Source organism: Bombina bombina, chromosome 1 (assembly GCF_027579735.1).
Source record: "Bombina bombina isolate aBomBom1 chromosome 1, aBomBom1.pri, whole genome shotgun sequence".
In the NCBI taxonomy this organism is placed as follows: Eukaryota; Metazoa; Chordata; class Amphibia; order Anura; family Bombinatoridae; genus Bombina; species Bombina bombina.
Window position 1 is genome coordinate 774,604,726 of NC_069499.1, and position 15,529 is coordinate 774,620,254.

Below are 15,529 nucleotides of genomic sequence, written 5' to 3' on the forward strand. Positions count from 1 at the left end.
AGCTTCTGAAAGCTGCACAGAGTTAACTCTTGTAGTTCTGACTGAAGGGTCTGTCACATATACATAGCACACAATACAGCCTATAGACAACCTTTCTTACATTATAGTCCAGAAGTGGCTAGGTTTGCCACAAACCCCTTTAGAGATGGAATACAGATGTATAAACGTTATGTTGATGACCTCCTACTGGTATGGTCCGGTACAGGGGAGGAGGCTTCATCCTTTGTCGATTATCTTAATTCTAATCAGTTTGGTCTACAATTTACTTATCAGTTTGAAAGATATAGCATCCCTTATCTTGACATTATCTTAACAGGTAACACAGAGTTGGCTAAGATCACTAGCACACTTTACAGGAAACCCGTCTCCTCTAATACAACGTTGCATGCGAGAAGTAGCCATCCCAGCCATACTGGCTTTGGTGTGGCAAAGGCCATTTCATACGCATTAAGCGCAACTGTTCGGAGGGGGCGGATTTCCTGAAAGAGAGTGAAAAGATGAAAAAAATGTTGATACAGAGAGGGTATAAACCCAAAATTCTTAATAGAGCATTACTTGAGGTCTCAAGGATTGAAAGACATACCTTGTTGGAAAACTCAAAAAGTTGTTCAAACAGATTTGACAGGGATAAACCTCTTTTTTCAACAACCTATAGTCCACAATTTAAAGACATTTGCAACATTATTTCTAAACATTTGCCAATAGTCACAGCAGAAGAAACGTTATGCATCAGGAGGGTGTAATTTTGTGGCTAGAAAGGGTTGTACTATTGGAAACATGGTAGCTCCCAGCATGCTCAAGAAGTCTAAAGCAGTGACAAGCAGCTGGTTAACTGTCAAATGACATTATAAATGTCACTATGCCAAATGTATAGCTTGCTCTTATACTAAAATTGGATCTCAGTTCCAGTCAAGAACCACACAAAAAGTTTACAACTTAGATTGCTGTTCAAATTGTCGAACAGCTTTTGTGGTTTATTTAATAGAATGCACTAGTTGTAGGCTACAATACACAGGTTGCTCTACCAGGGAGGTAAGAAACAGAATTAGGAAGCATTTAAATGATATCAACAATGGCAGAGACTGTTCTGACCTTGCCAGACATTTTATATACTGTCCTAATCAAGATGTTTCTACTTTCACTTGACAAGTCATTGAATTTGTCCGCCCCACAACAAGGGGAGGCAATAGAGTGAATAGATTATTACATCTTGAGGCCTTTTGGATCTTCCTATTAAATACTAGGAGACCAAAGGGTCTGAACATTGCAGGTGATGTCATTAATTTTTGGCAACGCTAAATAACCTCTTCACCACATATTATTATTGTACCTAAGTTTGTGGAATTAATCATTGATTATTAGAAAAAAATGTTCATATTTAAATTATTTAGAGGATGTAATGGAGTTTAACTGTTAATATTCAGATTGAGGACTGATAATACAGTCTAACATTACACCTCCATAATTTACAATCTTTTAGACAGTATAGTTATACAACTTTAAATATATTTATATAGTGAACAGACTATCAATGGACATACTTCACTATAGTGCACAATATATTCTTTATTTATTTACAATTTATATTTCTCTCTTTTTTATATATCCCTTACGATAGAGAGATTTTCCCCATTGTTACTTGTCACTTACAATTTAGCCATTAGCATTTTGTCTCTTTAATTTAATCAGGTTTTAAGCCTTTTTTTATATATTAAAACCTATTAATCAGACTTAGTATGCATAGGTATTAACAATATTAGCTAATAAGTACAAGTACAAATTAGAGAGCACATTAGCACTTTGTGTCCTATTTCTGATCAGGCACCTTAAGTCAGACATGTCAATCAATTTATTTTTCTTTTGCAGCAGCCAATCACAGTTTGTGATTGGAGGAAGTCAGATTCCTCATTTTAGACCCAGGAAGAGGCTTTGCGAAGGGTGGAGGAAGCTGGAGCTGCTGTCAAGAGTAAAAGGTAAGGTTTTTTTCACAGCAGGAGTGAAAACATAATTTATGTAAGAACTTACCTGATAAATTCATTTCTTTCATATTAGCAAGAGTCCATGAGCTAGTGACGTATGGGATATAAATTCCTACCAAGAGGGGCAAAGTTTCCCAAACCTCAAAATGCCTACAAATACACCCCTCACCACACCCACAATTCAGTTTAACGAATAGCCAAGAAGTGGGGTGATAAGAAAGGAGCGAAAGCATCAAAAAATAAGGAATTGCAATAATTGTGCTTTATACAAAAAAATCATAACCACCACAAAAAGGGTGGGCCTCATGGACTCTTGCTAATATGACAGCCAATTCCGCTGAAAAAATAATCCACAACCCAAATAAAAAAAAATGAAATAATAAGCAGCAGAATCAAACTGAAACAGCTGCCTGAAGTACTTTTCTACCAAAAACTGCTTCTGAAGAAGAGAAAACATCAAAATGGTAGAATTTAGTAAAAGTATGCAAAGAAGACCAAGTTGCTGCTTTGCAAATTTGATCAACAGAAGCTTCATTCCTAAAAGCCCAGGAAGTAGAAACTGACCTAGTAGAATGAGCTGTAATCTTTTAAGGCGGGGACTTACCCGACTCTACATAAGCAAGATGAATCAAAGATTTTAAAGAAATGGCAGAAGCCTTCTGACCTTTCCTGGAACCAGAAAAGATAACAAATAGACTAGAAGTCTTTCTAAAACCTTTAGTAGCTTCAACATAATATTTCAAAGCTCTCACTACATCCAAAGAATGTAAAGATCTCTCCTTTGAATTCTTAGGATTAGGACACAATGAAGGGACAACAATTTCTCTACTAATGTTGTTAGAATTCACAACCTTAGGTAAAAATTTAAATGAAGTCCGCAACACCGCCTTATCCTGATGAAAAATCAGAAAAGGAGATTCACAAGAAAGAGCAGATAACTCAGAAACTCTTCTAGCAGAAGAGATGGCTAAAAGGAACAACACTTTCCAAGAAAGTAATTTAATATCCAGAGAATGCATAGGTTCAAACGGAGGAGCCTGTAAAGCCCTCAGAACCAAATTAAGACTCCAAGGAGGAGAGATTGACTTAATGACAGGCTTAATACGAACCAAAGCCTGTACAAAACAATGAATATCAGGATGAATAGCAATCTTTCTGTGAAAAAGAACAGAAAGAGCAGAGATTTGACCTTTCAAAGAGCTTGAAGACAAACCCTTATCCAAACCATCCAGAAGAAACTGTAAAATTCTAGGAATTCTAAAAGAATGCCAAGAGAATTTATGAGAAGAACACCAAGAAATGTAAGTCTTCCAGACTCGATAATAAATCTTCCTAGACACAGATTTACGAGCCTGTATCATAGTATTAATCACTGAATCAGAGAAACCTCTATGACTAAGAATCAAGCGTTCAATCTCCATACCTTCAAATTTAATGATTTGAGATCCTGATGGAAAAATGGGCCTTGAGATAGAAGGTCTGGCCTTAACGGAAGTGTCCAAGGTTGGCAACTTGCCATCCGAACGACATCTGCATACCAAAACCTGTGAGGCCATGCTGGAGCCACCAGCAATACAAACGAACGTTCCATTAGAATTTTGGAAATCACTTTTGGAAGAAGAACAAGAGGCGGAAAGATATAAGCAGGTTGATAATTCCAAGGAAGCGACAACGCGTCCACTGCTTCCGCCTGAGGATCCCTAGATCTGGACATATACATGGGAAGTTTCTTGTTTAGATGATAGGCCATCGGATCTATTTCTGGAAGCCCCCAGATTTGAACAATCTGAAGAAATACCTCTGGGTGAAGAGACCATTCGCCCGGATGTAACGTCTGGCGACTGAGATAATCCGCTTCCCAATTGTCTACACCTGGGATATGAACCGCAGAGATTAGACAGGAGCTGGATTCCGCCCATACAAGTATCAAAGATACTTATTTCATAGCCTGAGGATTGCGAGTCCCACCTTGATGATTGACATACGCCACGGTTGTGACATTGTCTGTCTGAAAACAAATAAACGATTCTCTCTTCAGAAGAGGCCAGAACTGAAGAGCTCTGAAAATCGCACGGAGTTCCAAAATGTTGATAGGTAATTGCGCCTCCTGAAATTCCCAAACCCCCTGCGCTGTCAGAGATCCCCATACAGCTCCCCAACCTGAAAGACTCGCATCTGTTGAGATTACAGTCCAGGTTGGACGAACAAAAGAGGCCCCTTGAATTAGATGATGGTGATTCAACCACCAAGTCAGAGAAGATGGAACATTGGGATTTAAGGATATTAATTGTGATATCTTTGTATAATCCCTGCACCACTGGTTCAGCATACAAAGCTGTAGAGGTCTCATATGAAAGCGAGCAAAGGGGATCGCGTCCGATGCAGCAGTCATGAGACCTAGAATTTCCATGCACAAAGCTACCGAAGGGAATGATTGAGACTGAAGGTTTCGACAAGCTGAAACCAACTTCAGACGTCTCTTTTCTGTTAGAGACAAAGTCATGGACACTGAATCTATTTGAAAGCCCAAAAAGGTTACCTTTGTCTGAGGAATCAATGAACTCTTTGGTAAATTGATCCTCCAACCATGTCTTTGAAGAAACAACACGAGTTGATTTGTATGAGATTCTGCAGAATGTAAAGACTGAGCAAGTACCAAGGTATCGTCCAAATAAGGAAATACCGCAATACCCTATTCTCTGATTACAGAGAGAAGGGAACCGAGAACCATTGAAAAGATCCTTGGACCTGTTGCTAGGCCAAACGGAAGGGCAACAAACTGGTAATGCTTGTGTAGAAAAGAGAATCTCAGGAACTGATAGTGATCTGGATAAATTGGAATATGAAGATATGCATCCTGTAAGTCTATTGTAGACATATAATGCCCTTGCTGAACAAAAGGCAGAATAGTCCTTATAGACACCATTTTGAATGTTGGTATCCTTACATAACGATTCAATATTTTTAGATCCAGAACTGGTCTGAAGGAATTCTACTTCTTTGGTACAATGAATAGATTTGAGTAAAACCCCAGACCCCGTTCCAGAACTGGAACTGGCACAATAACCCCAGCCAACTCTAGGTCTGAAACACATTTCAGAAATGCCTGAGCCTTCACTGGGTTTACTGGAATGCGTGAGAGAAAAAAATCTTCTCACAGGCGGCCTTACCTTGAAACCTATTCTGTACCCTTGTGAAACAATGTTTTGAATCCAAAGACTGTGAATCGAATCGATCCAAATATCTTTGAAAAATCGTAACCTGCCCCCTACCAGCTGCGCTGGAATGAGGGCCGCACCTTCATGCGGATTTGGGAGCTGGTTTTGACTTTATAAAAGGCTTGGATTTATTCCAGACTGTAGAAGGTTTCCAAACGGAAACCGTTCCTTTAGGGGAAGGGTCAGGCTTTTGTTCCTTATTCTGACGAAAGGAACGAAAACGATTAGCAGCCCTATATTTACCTTTAGATTTTTTGTCCTGAGGCAAAAAGGTTCCTTTCCCCCCAGTAACAGTTGAAATTATAGAATCCAACTGTGAACCAAACAATTTATTACCTTGGAAAGAAAGAGAAAGCAAAGTTGACTTAGAAGTCATATCTGCATTCCAAGATTTAAGCCATAAAGCTCTTCTAGCTAAAATAGCTAAAGACATATACCTGACATCAATTCTAATGATATCAAAAATGGCATCACAAATAAAGTTATTAGCATGTTGAAGAAGTTTAACAATGCTATAAGCATTATGGTCTGACACTTGTTGCGCTAAAGCCTCCAACCAGACTGCAGCAACATCAGCCAAGGAAATAGCAGGTCTAAGAAGATTACCTGAACATAAATAAGCTTTCCTTAGAAAGGATTCAAGCTTCCTATCTAAAGGATCCTTAAAGGAAGTACTATCCGCTGTAGGGATAGTAGTACGTTTAGCAAGAGTAGAGATAGCCCCATCAACTTTAGGAATTTTGTCCCAAAATTCTAATCTATCAGATGGCACAGGGTACAATTTCTTAAACCTTGGAGAAGGAGTAAATGAAGTACCCAGACTATTCCATTCCCTAGAAATTACTTCTGAAATAGCATCAGGAACTGGAAAAACTTCTGGAATAACTACATGAGGTTTAAAAACCAAATCTAAACGCTTAGTAGATTTAGTATCAAGAGGACTAGACTCCTCCATATCTAATGCAATCAACACTTCAAGTAAAGAACAAATAAACTCCATCTTAAATAAATATGAAGATTTATCAGTGTCAATATCTGAAGCAGAATCTTCTGAACCAGATAGATCCTCATCAGAAACAGATAAGTCAGAATGATGGCGGTCACTTAAAAATTCATCTGAAATATGAGAAGTTTTAAAAGACCTTTTACGTTTACTGGAAGGAGGAATAACAGACAGAGCCTTCCTAATAGATTTAGAAACAAATTCTTTTACATTAACAGGGACATCGTGAACATTAGATGTTGAAGGAAAAACAACAGGTAAAGGATTATTACTAATGGAGACACTATCTGCGTTAGAAAGCTTATCATGACAACTAACAAAAACTACAGCCAGAGGAACAGTTACCAAAAGTTTACAACAGATGCACTTAACTTTGGTAGAACCAGCATCAGGCAGCGTCTTTCCAGAAGTAGATTCTGATCCAGGGTCAGGTTGTGACATCTTGCAATATGTAATAGAAAAAACAACATATAAAGCAAAATTATCAAATTCCTTAAATGACAGTTTCAGGAATGGGAAAAGATGCAAAATAAACAAGCCTCTAGCAACCAGAAGCAATAAAAAGTGAGACTTAAATAATGTGAAAAAAGGTGGCGACCATATTATTGGCGCCAAGTACAACGTCCAAATTTTTTGGCGCCAAGTAAGACGCCCATATTATTGGCGCCAAGTACAACTTCCAAATTTTTTGGCGCCAAGTATGACGCAACATCCTCTGACGTCAAAAACGACGCCCACATTTTTTGGCGCAAAAAAAGGTCTAACACACATACGTTTAAAAATAACGCAACCACGAACAAACTTCCGGCGTCAACTAAGGCGCCGGAAATGACAAAATTTTGCGCCAAAAAAGTTTGCGCCAAGAATGACACAATAAATTGAAGCATTTTCTGCCCCCGTGAGCCTAACAGCCCGCAGGGAAAAAAGAATTGAACATTTTTAAGGTAAGAAAAAATTTATTTATTCAAATGCATTATCCCAAATAATGAAACTGACAGTCTGAATGAAGGAATACTGATTATCCTGAATCATGGCAAATATAAGTTTAAACACATATATTTAGAACTTTACATATAAAGTGCCCAACCATAGCTTAGAGTGTCATAAATAAAATAAGACTTACTTACCCTAAGACACTCATCTACATATAGTAGATATTTTAAAAAGGGGAGGATTAGTGTGCGCTACAGGATAGTAATACTATACACTACTCTAAAGATACAATCCCTGTAATGTATCAGACACAAGTATAAACACTAACGAAGCACTAAGCTTCAAGATAGAGTAAGTGCGCCCTTGGGCTAAAAGTATGCACACCAAATAAAAATAGTAAACAAATTTAATAAACACAGATATGTACAATATGCACAATATACAAAACTTAATAGGGACGTCTTCCTGTAAATCCAGGATTATGTAAAAAAATTAAATAAAAGTATATTCCACTCGCTAGGTTCAATGCGGACTGGATCCTATACAAACATTGTATCATACAGTGATATATAGAAACATATTATCAAAAAGTGCTATCTCTCTTAATAAATAAAAGACTGTATGGCACAACAAGATTATATATCCGTATGTGACACATATAAAAACAAATAGGATTGAAAAACTTGATAGCGACAAGTTCAAATGTATAACTTCAGTGCAGATAGCCGTCTACAATCAGCGTAGGCGTTTAGACAAATGTAAGGAATGACAGCTCAAGTTGGCTTGCTGTTAACATGCTCCACAAGAAATATGCAAGGTTACTGTACCGTAAGTCCAGAGGGTGTTAGCGAAAAGTTAGGTCTTTCGGTCAAAGCTTGGACCGCAAATGTAGTCACCGCCGTTCCTGGGGATAGAAGTGTACAGACCTCTGCACGTGTGAGTCGGCGTCTGACGTCACAAGTCGCTTGCACTTGTGACATTGTGACTTTGAAAGAAGGACAATTTATTGCAGTCTTTACTGTAACTTTAACCCGGGTTAATACTATTTCCACATACTCAAGGGTGAGGAAGAACCTGTACCCCACCTCTCTACTGGAACATCAGTACACCTTCAGCTGGCAAGTCTGTTTAAACAACGAACTGACATACGGACACAGCGATCAGCTGTTTGCCCTTACGCTGTCGGAACATCGGATTGAGAAGAGCAGATGGGGAATTTGTGACGTCAGACGCCGACTCACACGTGCAGAGGTCTGTACACTTCTATCCCCAGGAACGGCGGTGACTACATTTGCGGTCCAAGCTAAGACCTAACTTTTCGTTAACACCCTCTGGACTTACGGTACAGTAATCTTGCATATTTCTTGTGGAGCATGTTAACAGCAAGCCAATTTGAGCTGTCATTCCTTACATTTGTCTAAACGCCTACGCTGATTGTAGATGGCTATCTGCACTGAAGTTACACATTTGAACTTGTCGCTATCAAGTTTTTCAATCCTATTTGTTTTTATATGTGTCACATACGGATATATAATCTTGTTGTGCCATACAATCTTTTATTTATTTAGAGAGATAGCACTTTTTGATAATATGTTTCTATATATCACTGTATGATACAATGTTTGTATAGGATCCACTCCGCATTGAACCTAATGGTAATGGTATATAAGAGTATATCGTCGATCTGAAAAGGGAGGTAGGAGAAGAAATCTCTATGACCGATAACAGAGAACCTATGAAATAGATCCCCTAGAGGAAGACCATTGTATTCAAATAGGCAATACTCTCTTCACATCCCTCTGACATTCACTGCACTCTGAGAGGAAAACCGGGCTCCAGCCTGCTTCGAAGCGCATATCAACGTAGAATCTAGCACAAACTTACTTCACCACCTCCATGGGAGGCAAAGTTTGCAAAACTGAATTGTGGGTGTGGTGAGGGGTGTATTTGTAGGCATTTTGAGGTTTGGGAAACTTTGCCCCTCCTGGTAGGAATGTATATCCCATACGTCACGAGCTCATGGACTCTTGCTAATTACATGAAAGAAATGTAAATTTTCATGAATTAAAGTGTCCATGTTTTTAATCGAATTTTTAAAAACCGGGCACTTAAGCATCAAAATTTACATTCACTTTAAGTTAGGGGGTGCTAGGGTTAGACTTAGGTTTAGGGGTTAATAAGTTTAATATAGTGGCGGCGACGTTGGGGGTGGCAGATTAGGGGTTAATAAATGTAGGTAGGTTGCGGCGACATTTAGGGCGGCAGATTAGGAGTTAATAAATATAATGTAGGTGGCAGCGGTGTCCGGAGCGGCATATTAGGGGTTAATAATATAATGCAGGTGTTGGCGATGTCGGGGGCGGCAGATTAGGGGTTAATAAGTGTAAGATTAGGGGTGTTTAGACTCTGGGTTCATGTTAGGATGTTAGGTGTAGACATACATTTTATTTCCCCATAGGAATCAATAGGGCTGCATTAATACTGAGTTTTATGCTGCTTTTTTGCAGGTGTTAGGCTTTTTTCTCATCCAGCTCTCCCAGTTGATTCCTATGGGGAAATCGTGCATGAGCACGTACGACCAGCTCACCGCTGACTTAAGCAGCACTGGTATTGGAGTGCGGTAAGGAGCAAAAGTTTGTTCTACGCTCACTTCTTGCCTTTTAACGCCGGGTTTCTGAAAACTTGTAATACCAGCGCTGCAGGTGAGCAGTGAGGGAAAACTGCTTGTTAGCAACGCATAGCCTCTAACGCAAAACTCGTAATGTGGGCCTATGTTTGGAGAGGAAATTAAGGATAACAAAAACAAGCTGAAACTTGCATACATGTTAAGTGCCGATCTCTTTTTTTTTTTCTTTTGTATAATCATATATTTTAACAGTTCAACCTTTTATCATGTTTATTAAAGTGCTAATAATATATCTATCCTTTGTTGGTTCTAGTCAGATTATTGTTTGATGTCTCTCTAAACTCTTATGTTAAGAAACAATGTATTTGAAAACAAAATTTATGCTTACCTGATAAATTTCTCTCTCTTGTGGTGTATCCAGTCCACGGGTTCATCCATTACTTGTGGGATATTCTCCTTCCCAATAGGAAGTTTCAAGAGGACACCCACAGCAGAGCTGTCTATATAGCTCCTCCCCTAACTGCCACCTCCAGTCATTCGACCGAAGACAAGTAAGAAAAAGGAGAAACTATAGGGTGCAGTGGTGACTGTAGTTTAAAAAATAAAAACACCTGCCTTAAAGTGACAGGGCGGGCCATGGACTGGATACACCACAAGAGAAAGAAATTTATCAGGTAAGCATAAATTTTGTTTTCTCTTGTAAGGTGTAGCCAGTCCACGGGTTCATCCATTACTTGTGGGATACCAATACCAAAGCTTTAGGACACGGATGAAGGGAAGGACAAGGCAGGTACTTAAACAGAAGGCACCACTGCCTGTAAGACCTTTCTCCCAAAAATAGCCTCCGAGGAAGCAAAAGTATCAAATTTGTAGAATTTAGAAAAAGTATGAAGCGAAGACCAAGTCGCCGCCTTACAAATCTGTTCAACAGAGGCCTCATGTTTAAAAGCCCATGTGGAAGCTACCACTTTAGTAGAATGAGCTGTAATTCTTTCAGGAGGCTGCTGGCCAGCAGTCTCATAGGCTAAACGAATTATGCTTCTTAGCCAAAAAGAAAGAGAAGTTGCCGAAGCCTTTTGGCCTCTCCTCTTTCCAGAGTAGACAACAAACAATGCAGATGTTTGACGAAAATCCTTAGTAGCTTGCAGTGGCGGCTGGTGACTTTTGAGGATGGGGAGCACTAGCCCCGCCCCTCAGATGGCCCCGCCCAATTTAATGTGTGTGTGTATGTATATATATCTATATATAACTTATATTATCAAATTTGCTTCATTCTCTGTGTATCCTTTATTGAAAGAGCATCAATATCTCACTGAGAGCTAGTGGAACATATTGGGTGAGCCAATGACATGAGGCATATATGTGCAGGCACTAAACATCAGTTAATTCCCAGTAGTGCATTGCTGCTTTTGAGCCTACCTAGGTATCCTTTTTTACAACAGATATCAAGAGAACAAAGCATATTAGATAACAGAAGTAAATTGGAAAGTTGTTTAAAATTGTTCTATCTGAATCATGAAAGGAAAAATGTGGGTTCAGTGTCCCTTTAACTCATTATTACATTTTCTTCATAATGTACATTTGGAGGTTACCTGCATATAATTTATGGTTATTAGAGAGAGAGGGGGGGAGAGAGAGAGAGGGGGGGAGAGAGAGAGATAGGGGGGAGAGAGAGACAGAGAGATAGGGGGGAGAGAGAGACAGAGAGATAGGGGGGAGAGAGAGACAGACAGAGAGGGGAGAGAGAGAGGGGGAGATAAAGAGCGAGATACATAGTGAGAAGGGTGAGAGAGAGGGAGAGAGACACAGAGAGAGAGCAACAAAGAGGGGGGAGAGAGAGATACAGAGAGGGGGATAGTGAGATACAGAGAGGGGGAAAGAGAGAGACATAGGGGGAAGAGACAGAGAGGGGGAGAGATACAAAGACAGAGAGGGGGAGGGATACAGAGACAGACAGGGGGGAGAGATACAATGACAGAGAGGGGGGAGAGATACAGAGACAGACAGGGGGGAGAGATACAAAGACAGAGAGGGGGGAGAGATACAGAGACAGAGAGGGGGGAGAGAGACAGAGAGGGGGGAGAGAGACAGAGAGGGGGGAGAGAGACAGAGACAGAGAGGTGGAGGGGGGAGAGATACAGAGACAGAGAAGGGGGAGAGATACAAAGACAGAGAGGGGGTAGAGATACAAAGACAGGGAGGGGGAAGAGATACAGAGAGGGGGGAGAAGAGATACAGAGAGGGGGGAGAGATACAGAGACAGAAAGTGTTGGCAAATTTACATAGGGAAATCATGGTTTTGCCACTGTAATTTAAACTATTTAATACCTGAATAGTTAAAACACTGACAAGGGAGGCACTAGGCAGCCAATAAGGACTCTACCCCCTGGCTGGAATTTATTAGCCTGCACACTCTGCAGAGATGTTATTGCTAAATAGCAAGCACAGACATTCACATAGGATAGAAGCTTTATGCTGTGGGATTTAGCTCCGTGTGCTAAACACTGCCTGTCAAGATGATATATGCAGTGTTTAGCACACGGAGCTACATTGCACCACATAAAGCTTAGATTCCTCTGCTCTACCTCTCAATTCTAGCAGACAGTGCAGGAGGGAAGACTGTTGCTACTAAACTACTGAAGGGTGACTGGGGGAGGAAGCCAGTAACGTGCGTCTGCTTTTTTGCTACAATCACTTAGGCTGCATCTGCCGAGTGCTTCTGACTGCTTGTTTTTCTTCTCTCTCCCCCCCTTGAAACTAAAGTTACAGCCTTACAGTAATGATAACTAACTGACCACGCTGAACTGGAACTTCCTAAACACAGATATCTATACATTATATACCGTGCGATATATAATGCATAGATATCTGTGTTTAGGAAGTTCCAGTTCAGCGTGGTTAGTTAGTTATCATTACTGTAAGGCTGTAACTTTAGTTTCAAGGGGGAGAGAGAAGAAAAACAAGCAGTCAGAAGCACTCGGCAGTCGCCGCCTTACAAATCTGTTCAACAGAGGCCTCATGTTTAAAAGCCCATGTGGAAGCTACCACTTTAGTAGAATGAGCTGTAATTCTTTCAGGAGGCTGCTGGCCAGCAGTCTCATAGGCTAAACGAATTATGCTTCTTAGCCAAAAAGAAAGAGAAGTTGCCGAAGCCTTTTGGCCTCTCCTCTTTCCAGAGTAGACAACAAACAATGCAGATGTTTGACGAAAATCCTTAGTAGCTTGCAGTGGCGGCTGGTGACTTTTGAGGATGGGGAGCACTAGCCCCGCCCCTCAGATGGCCCCGCCCAATTTAATGTGTGTGTGTATGTATATATATCTATATATAACTTATATTATCAAATTTGCTTCATTCTCTGTGTATCCTTTATTGAAAGAGCATCAATATCTCACTGAGAGCTAGTGGAACATATTGGGTGAGCCAATGACATGAGGCATATATGTGCAGGCACTAAACATCAGTTAATTCCCAGTAGTGCATTGCTGCTTTTGAGCCTACCTAGGTATCCTTTTTTACAACAGATATCAAGAGAACAAAGCATATTAGATAACAGAAGTAAATTGGAAAGTTGTTTAAAATTGTTCTATCTGAATCATGAAAGGAAAAATGTGGGTTCAGTGTCCCTTTAACTCATTATTACATTTTCTTCATAATGTACATTTGGAGGTTACCTGCATATAATTTATGGTTATTAGAGAGAGAGGGGGGGAGAGAGAGAGAGGGGGGGGAGAGAGAGAGATAGGGGGGAGAGAGAGACAGAGAGATAGGGGGGAGAGAGAGACAGACAGAGAGGGGAGAGAGAGAGGGGGAGATAAAGAGCGAGATACATAGTGAGAAGGGTGAGAGAGAGGGAGAGAGACACAGAGAGAGAGCAACAAAGAGGGGGGAGAGAGAGATACAGAGAGGGGGATAGTGAGATACAGAGAGGGGGAAAGAGAGAGACATAGGGGGAAGAGGGAGAGAGGGGGAGAGATACAAACACACAGATACAGAGAGGGGGGAGGGATACAGAGACAGACAGGGGGGAGAGATACAATGACAGAGAGGGGGGGAGAGATACAGAGACAGACAGGGGGGAGAGATACAAAGACAGAGAGGGGGGAGAGATACAGAGACAGAGAGGGGGGAGAGAGACAGAGAGGGGGGGAGAGAGACAGAGAGGGGGGAGAGAGACAGAGACAGAGAGGTGGAGGGGGGAGAGATACAGAGACAGAGAAGGGGGAGAGATACAAAGACAGAGAGGGGGTAGAGATACAAAGACAGGGAGGGGGAAGAGATACAGAGAGGGGGGAGAAGAGATACAGAGAGGGGGGAGAGATACAGAGACAGAAAGTGTTGGCAAATTTACATAGGGAAATCATGGTTTTGCCACTGTAATTTAAACTATTTAATACCTGAATAGTTAAAACACTGACAAGGGAGGCACTAGGCAGCCAATAAGGACTCTACCCCCTGGCTGGAATTTATTAGCCTGCACACTCTGCAGAGATGTTATTGCTAAATAGCAAGCACAGACATTCACATAGGATAGAAGCTTTATGCTGTGGGATTTAGCTCCGTGTGCTAAACACTGCCTGTCAAGATGATATATGCAGTGTTTAGCACACGGAGCTACATTGCACCACATAAAGCTTAGATTCCTCTGCTCTACCTCTCAATTCTAGCAGACAGTGCAGGAGGGAAGACTGTTGCTACTAAACTACTGAAGGGTGACTGGGGGAGGAAGCCAGTAACGTGCGTCTGCTTTTTTGCTACAATCACTTAGGCTGCATCTGCCGAGTGCTTCTGACTGCTTGTTTTTCTTCTCTCTCCCCCCCTTGAAACTAAAGTTACAGCCTTACAGTAATGATAACTAACTGACCACGCTGAACTGGAACTTCCTAAACACAGATATCTATACATTATATACCGTGCGATATATAATGCATAGATATCTGTGTTTAGGAAGTTCCAGTTCAGCGTGGTTAGTTAGTTATCATTACTGTAAGGCTGTAACTTTAGTTTCAAGGGGGAGAGAGAAGAAAAACAAGCAGTCAGAAGCACTCGGCAGTCGCCGCCTTACAAATCTGTTCAACAGAGGCCTCATGTTTAAAAGCCCATGTGGAAGCTACCACTTTAGTAGAATGAGCTGTAATTCTTTCAGGAGGCTGCTGGCCAGCAGTCTCATAGGCTAAACGAATTATGCTTCTTAGCCAAAAAGAAAGAGAAGTTGCCGAAGCCTTTTGGCCTCTCCTCTTTCCAGAGTAGACAACAAACAATGCAGATGTTTGACGAAAATCCTTAGTAGCTTGCAGTGGCGGCTGGTGACTTTTGAGGATGGGGAGCACTAGCCCCGCCCCTCAGATGGCCCCGCCCAATTTAATGTGTGTGTGTATGTATATATATCTATATATAACTTATATTATCAAATTTGCTTCATTCTCTGTGTATCCTTTATTGAAAGAGCATCAATATCTCACTGAGAGCTAGTGGAACATATTGGGTGAGCCAATGACATGAGGCATATATGTGCAGGCACTAAACATCAGTTAATTCCCAGTAGTGCATTGCTGCTTTTGAGCCTACCTAGGTATCCTTTTTTACAACAGATATCAAGAGAACAAAGCATATTAGATAACAGAAGTAAATTGGAAAGTTGTTTAAAATTGTTCTATCTGAATCATGAAAGGAAAAATGTGGGTTCAGTGTCCCTTTAACTCATTATTACATTTTCTTCATAATGTACATTTGGAGGTTACCTGCATATAATTTATGGTTATTAGAGAGAGA

General features: G+C 40.6%; 1 protein-coding gene across 1 annotated transcript in view; it reads right to left on the bottom strand.

The window, feature by feature from the left end:
• Nucleotides 1-350: 350 nt before the first annotated feature.
• The window catches only part of CHM (CHM Rab escort protein), a 341,597-nt gene continuing 326,418 nt past the window's right edge, over nucleotides 351-15,529 (bottom strand). The window contains exons 14-16 of the mRNA XM_053715047.1: nucleotides 768-832; nucleotides 584-649; nucleotides 351-479 (exon numbers count right to left, since the gene is read on the bottom strand). Of these exons, the coding sequence (XP_053571022.1) occupies nucleotides 351-479; nucleotides 584-649; nucleotides 768-832 (260 nt within the window). The remainder of the gene's footprint in view (nucleotides 480-583; nucleotides 650-767; nucleotides 833-15,529) is intronic.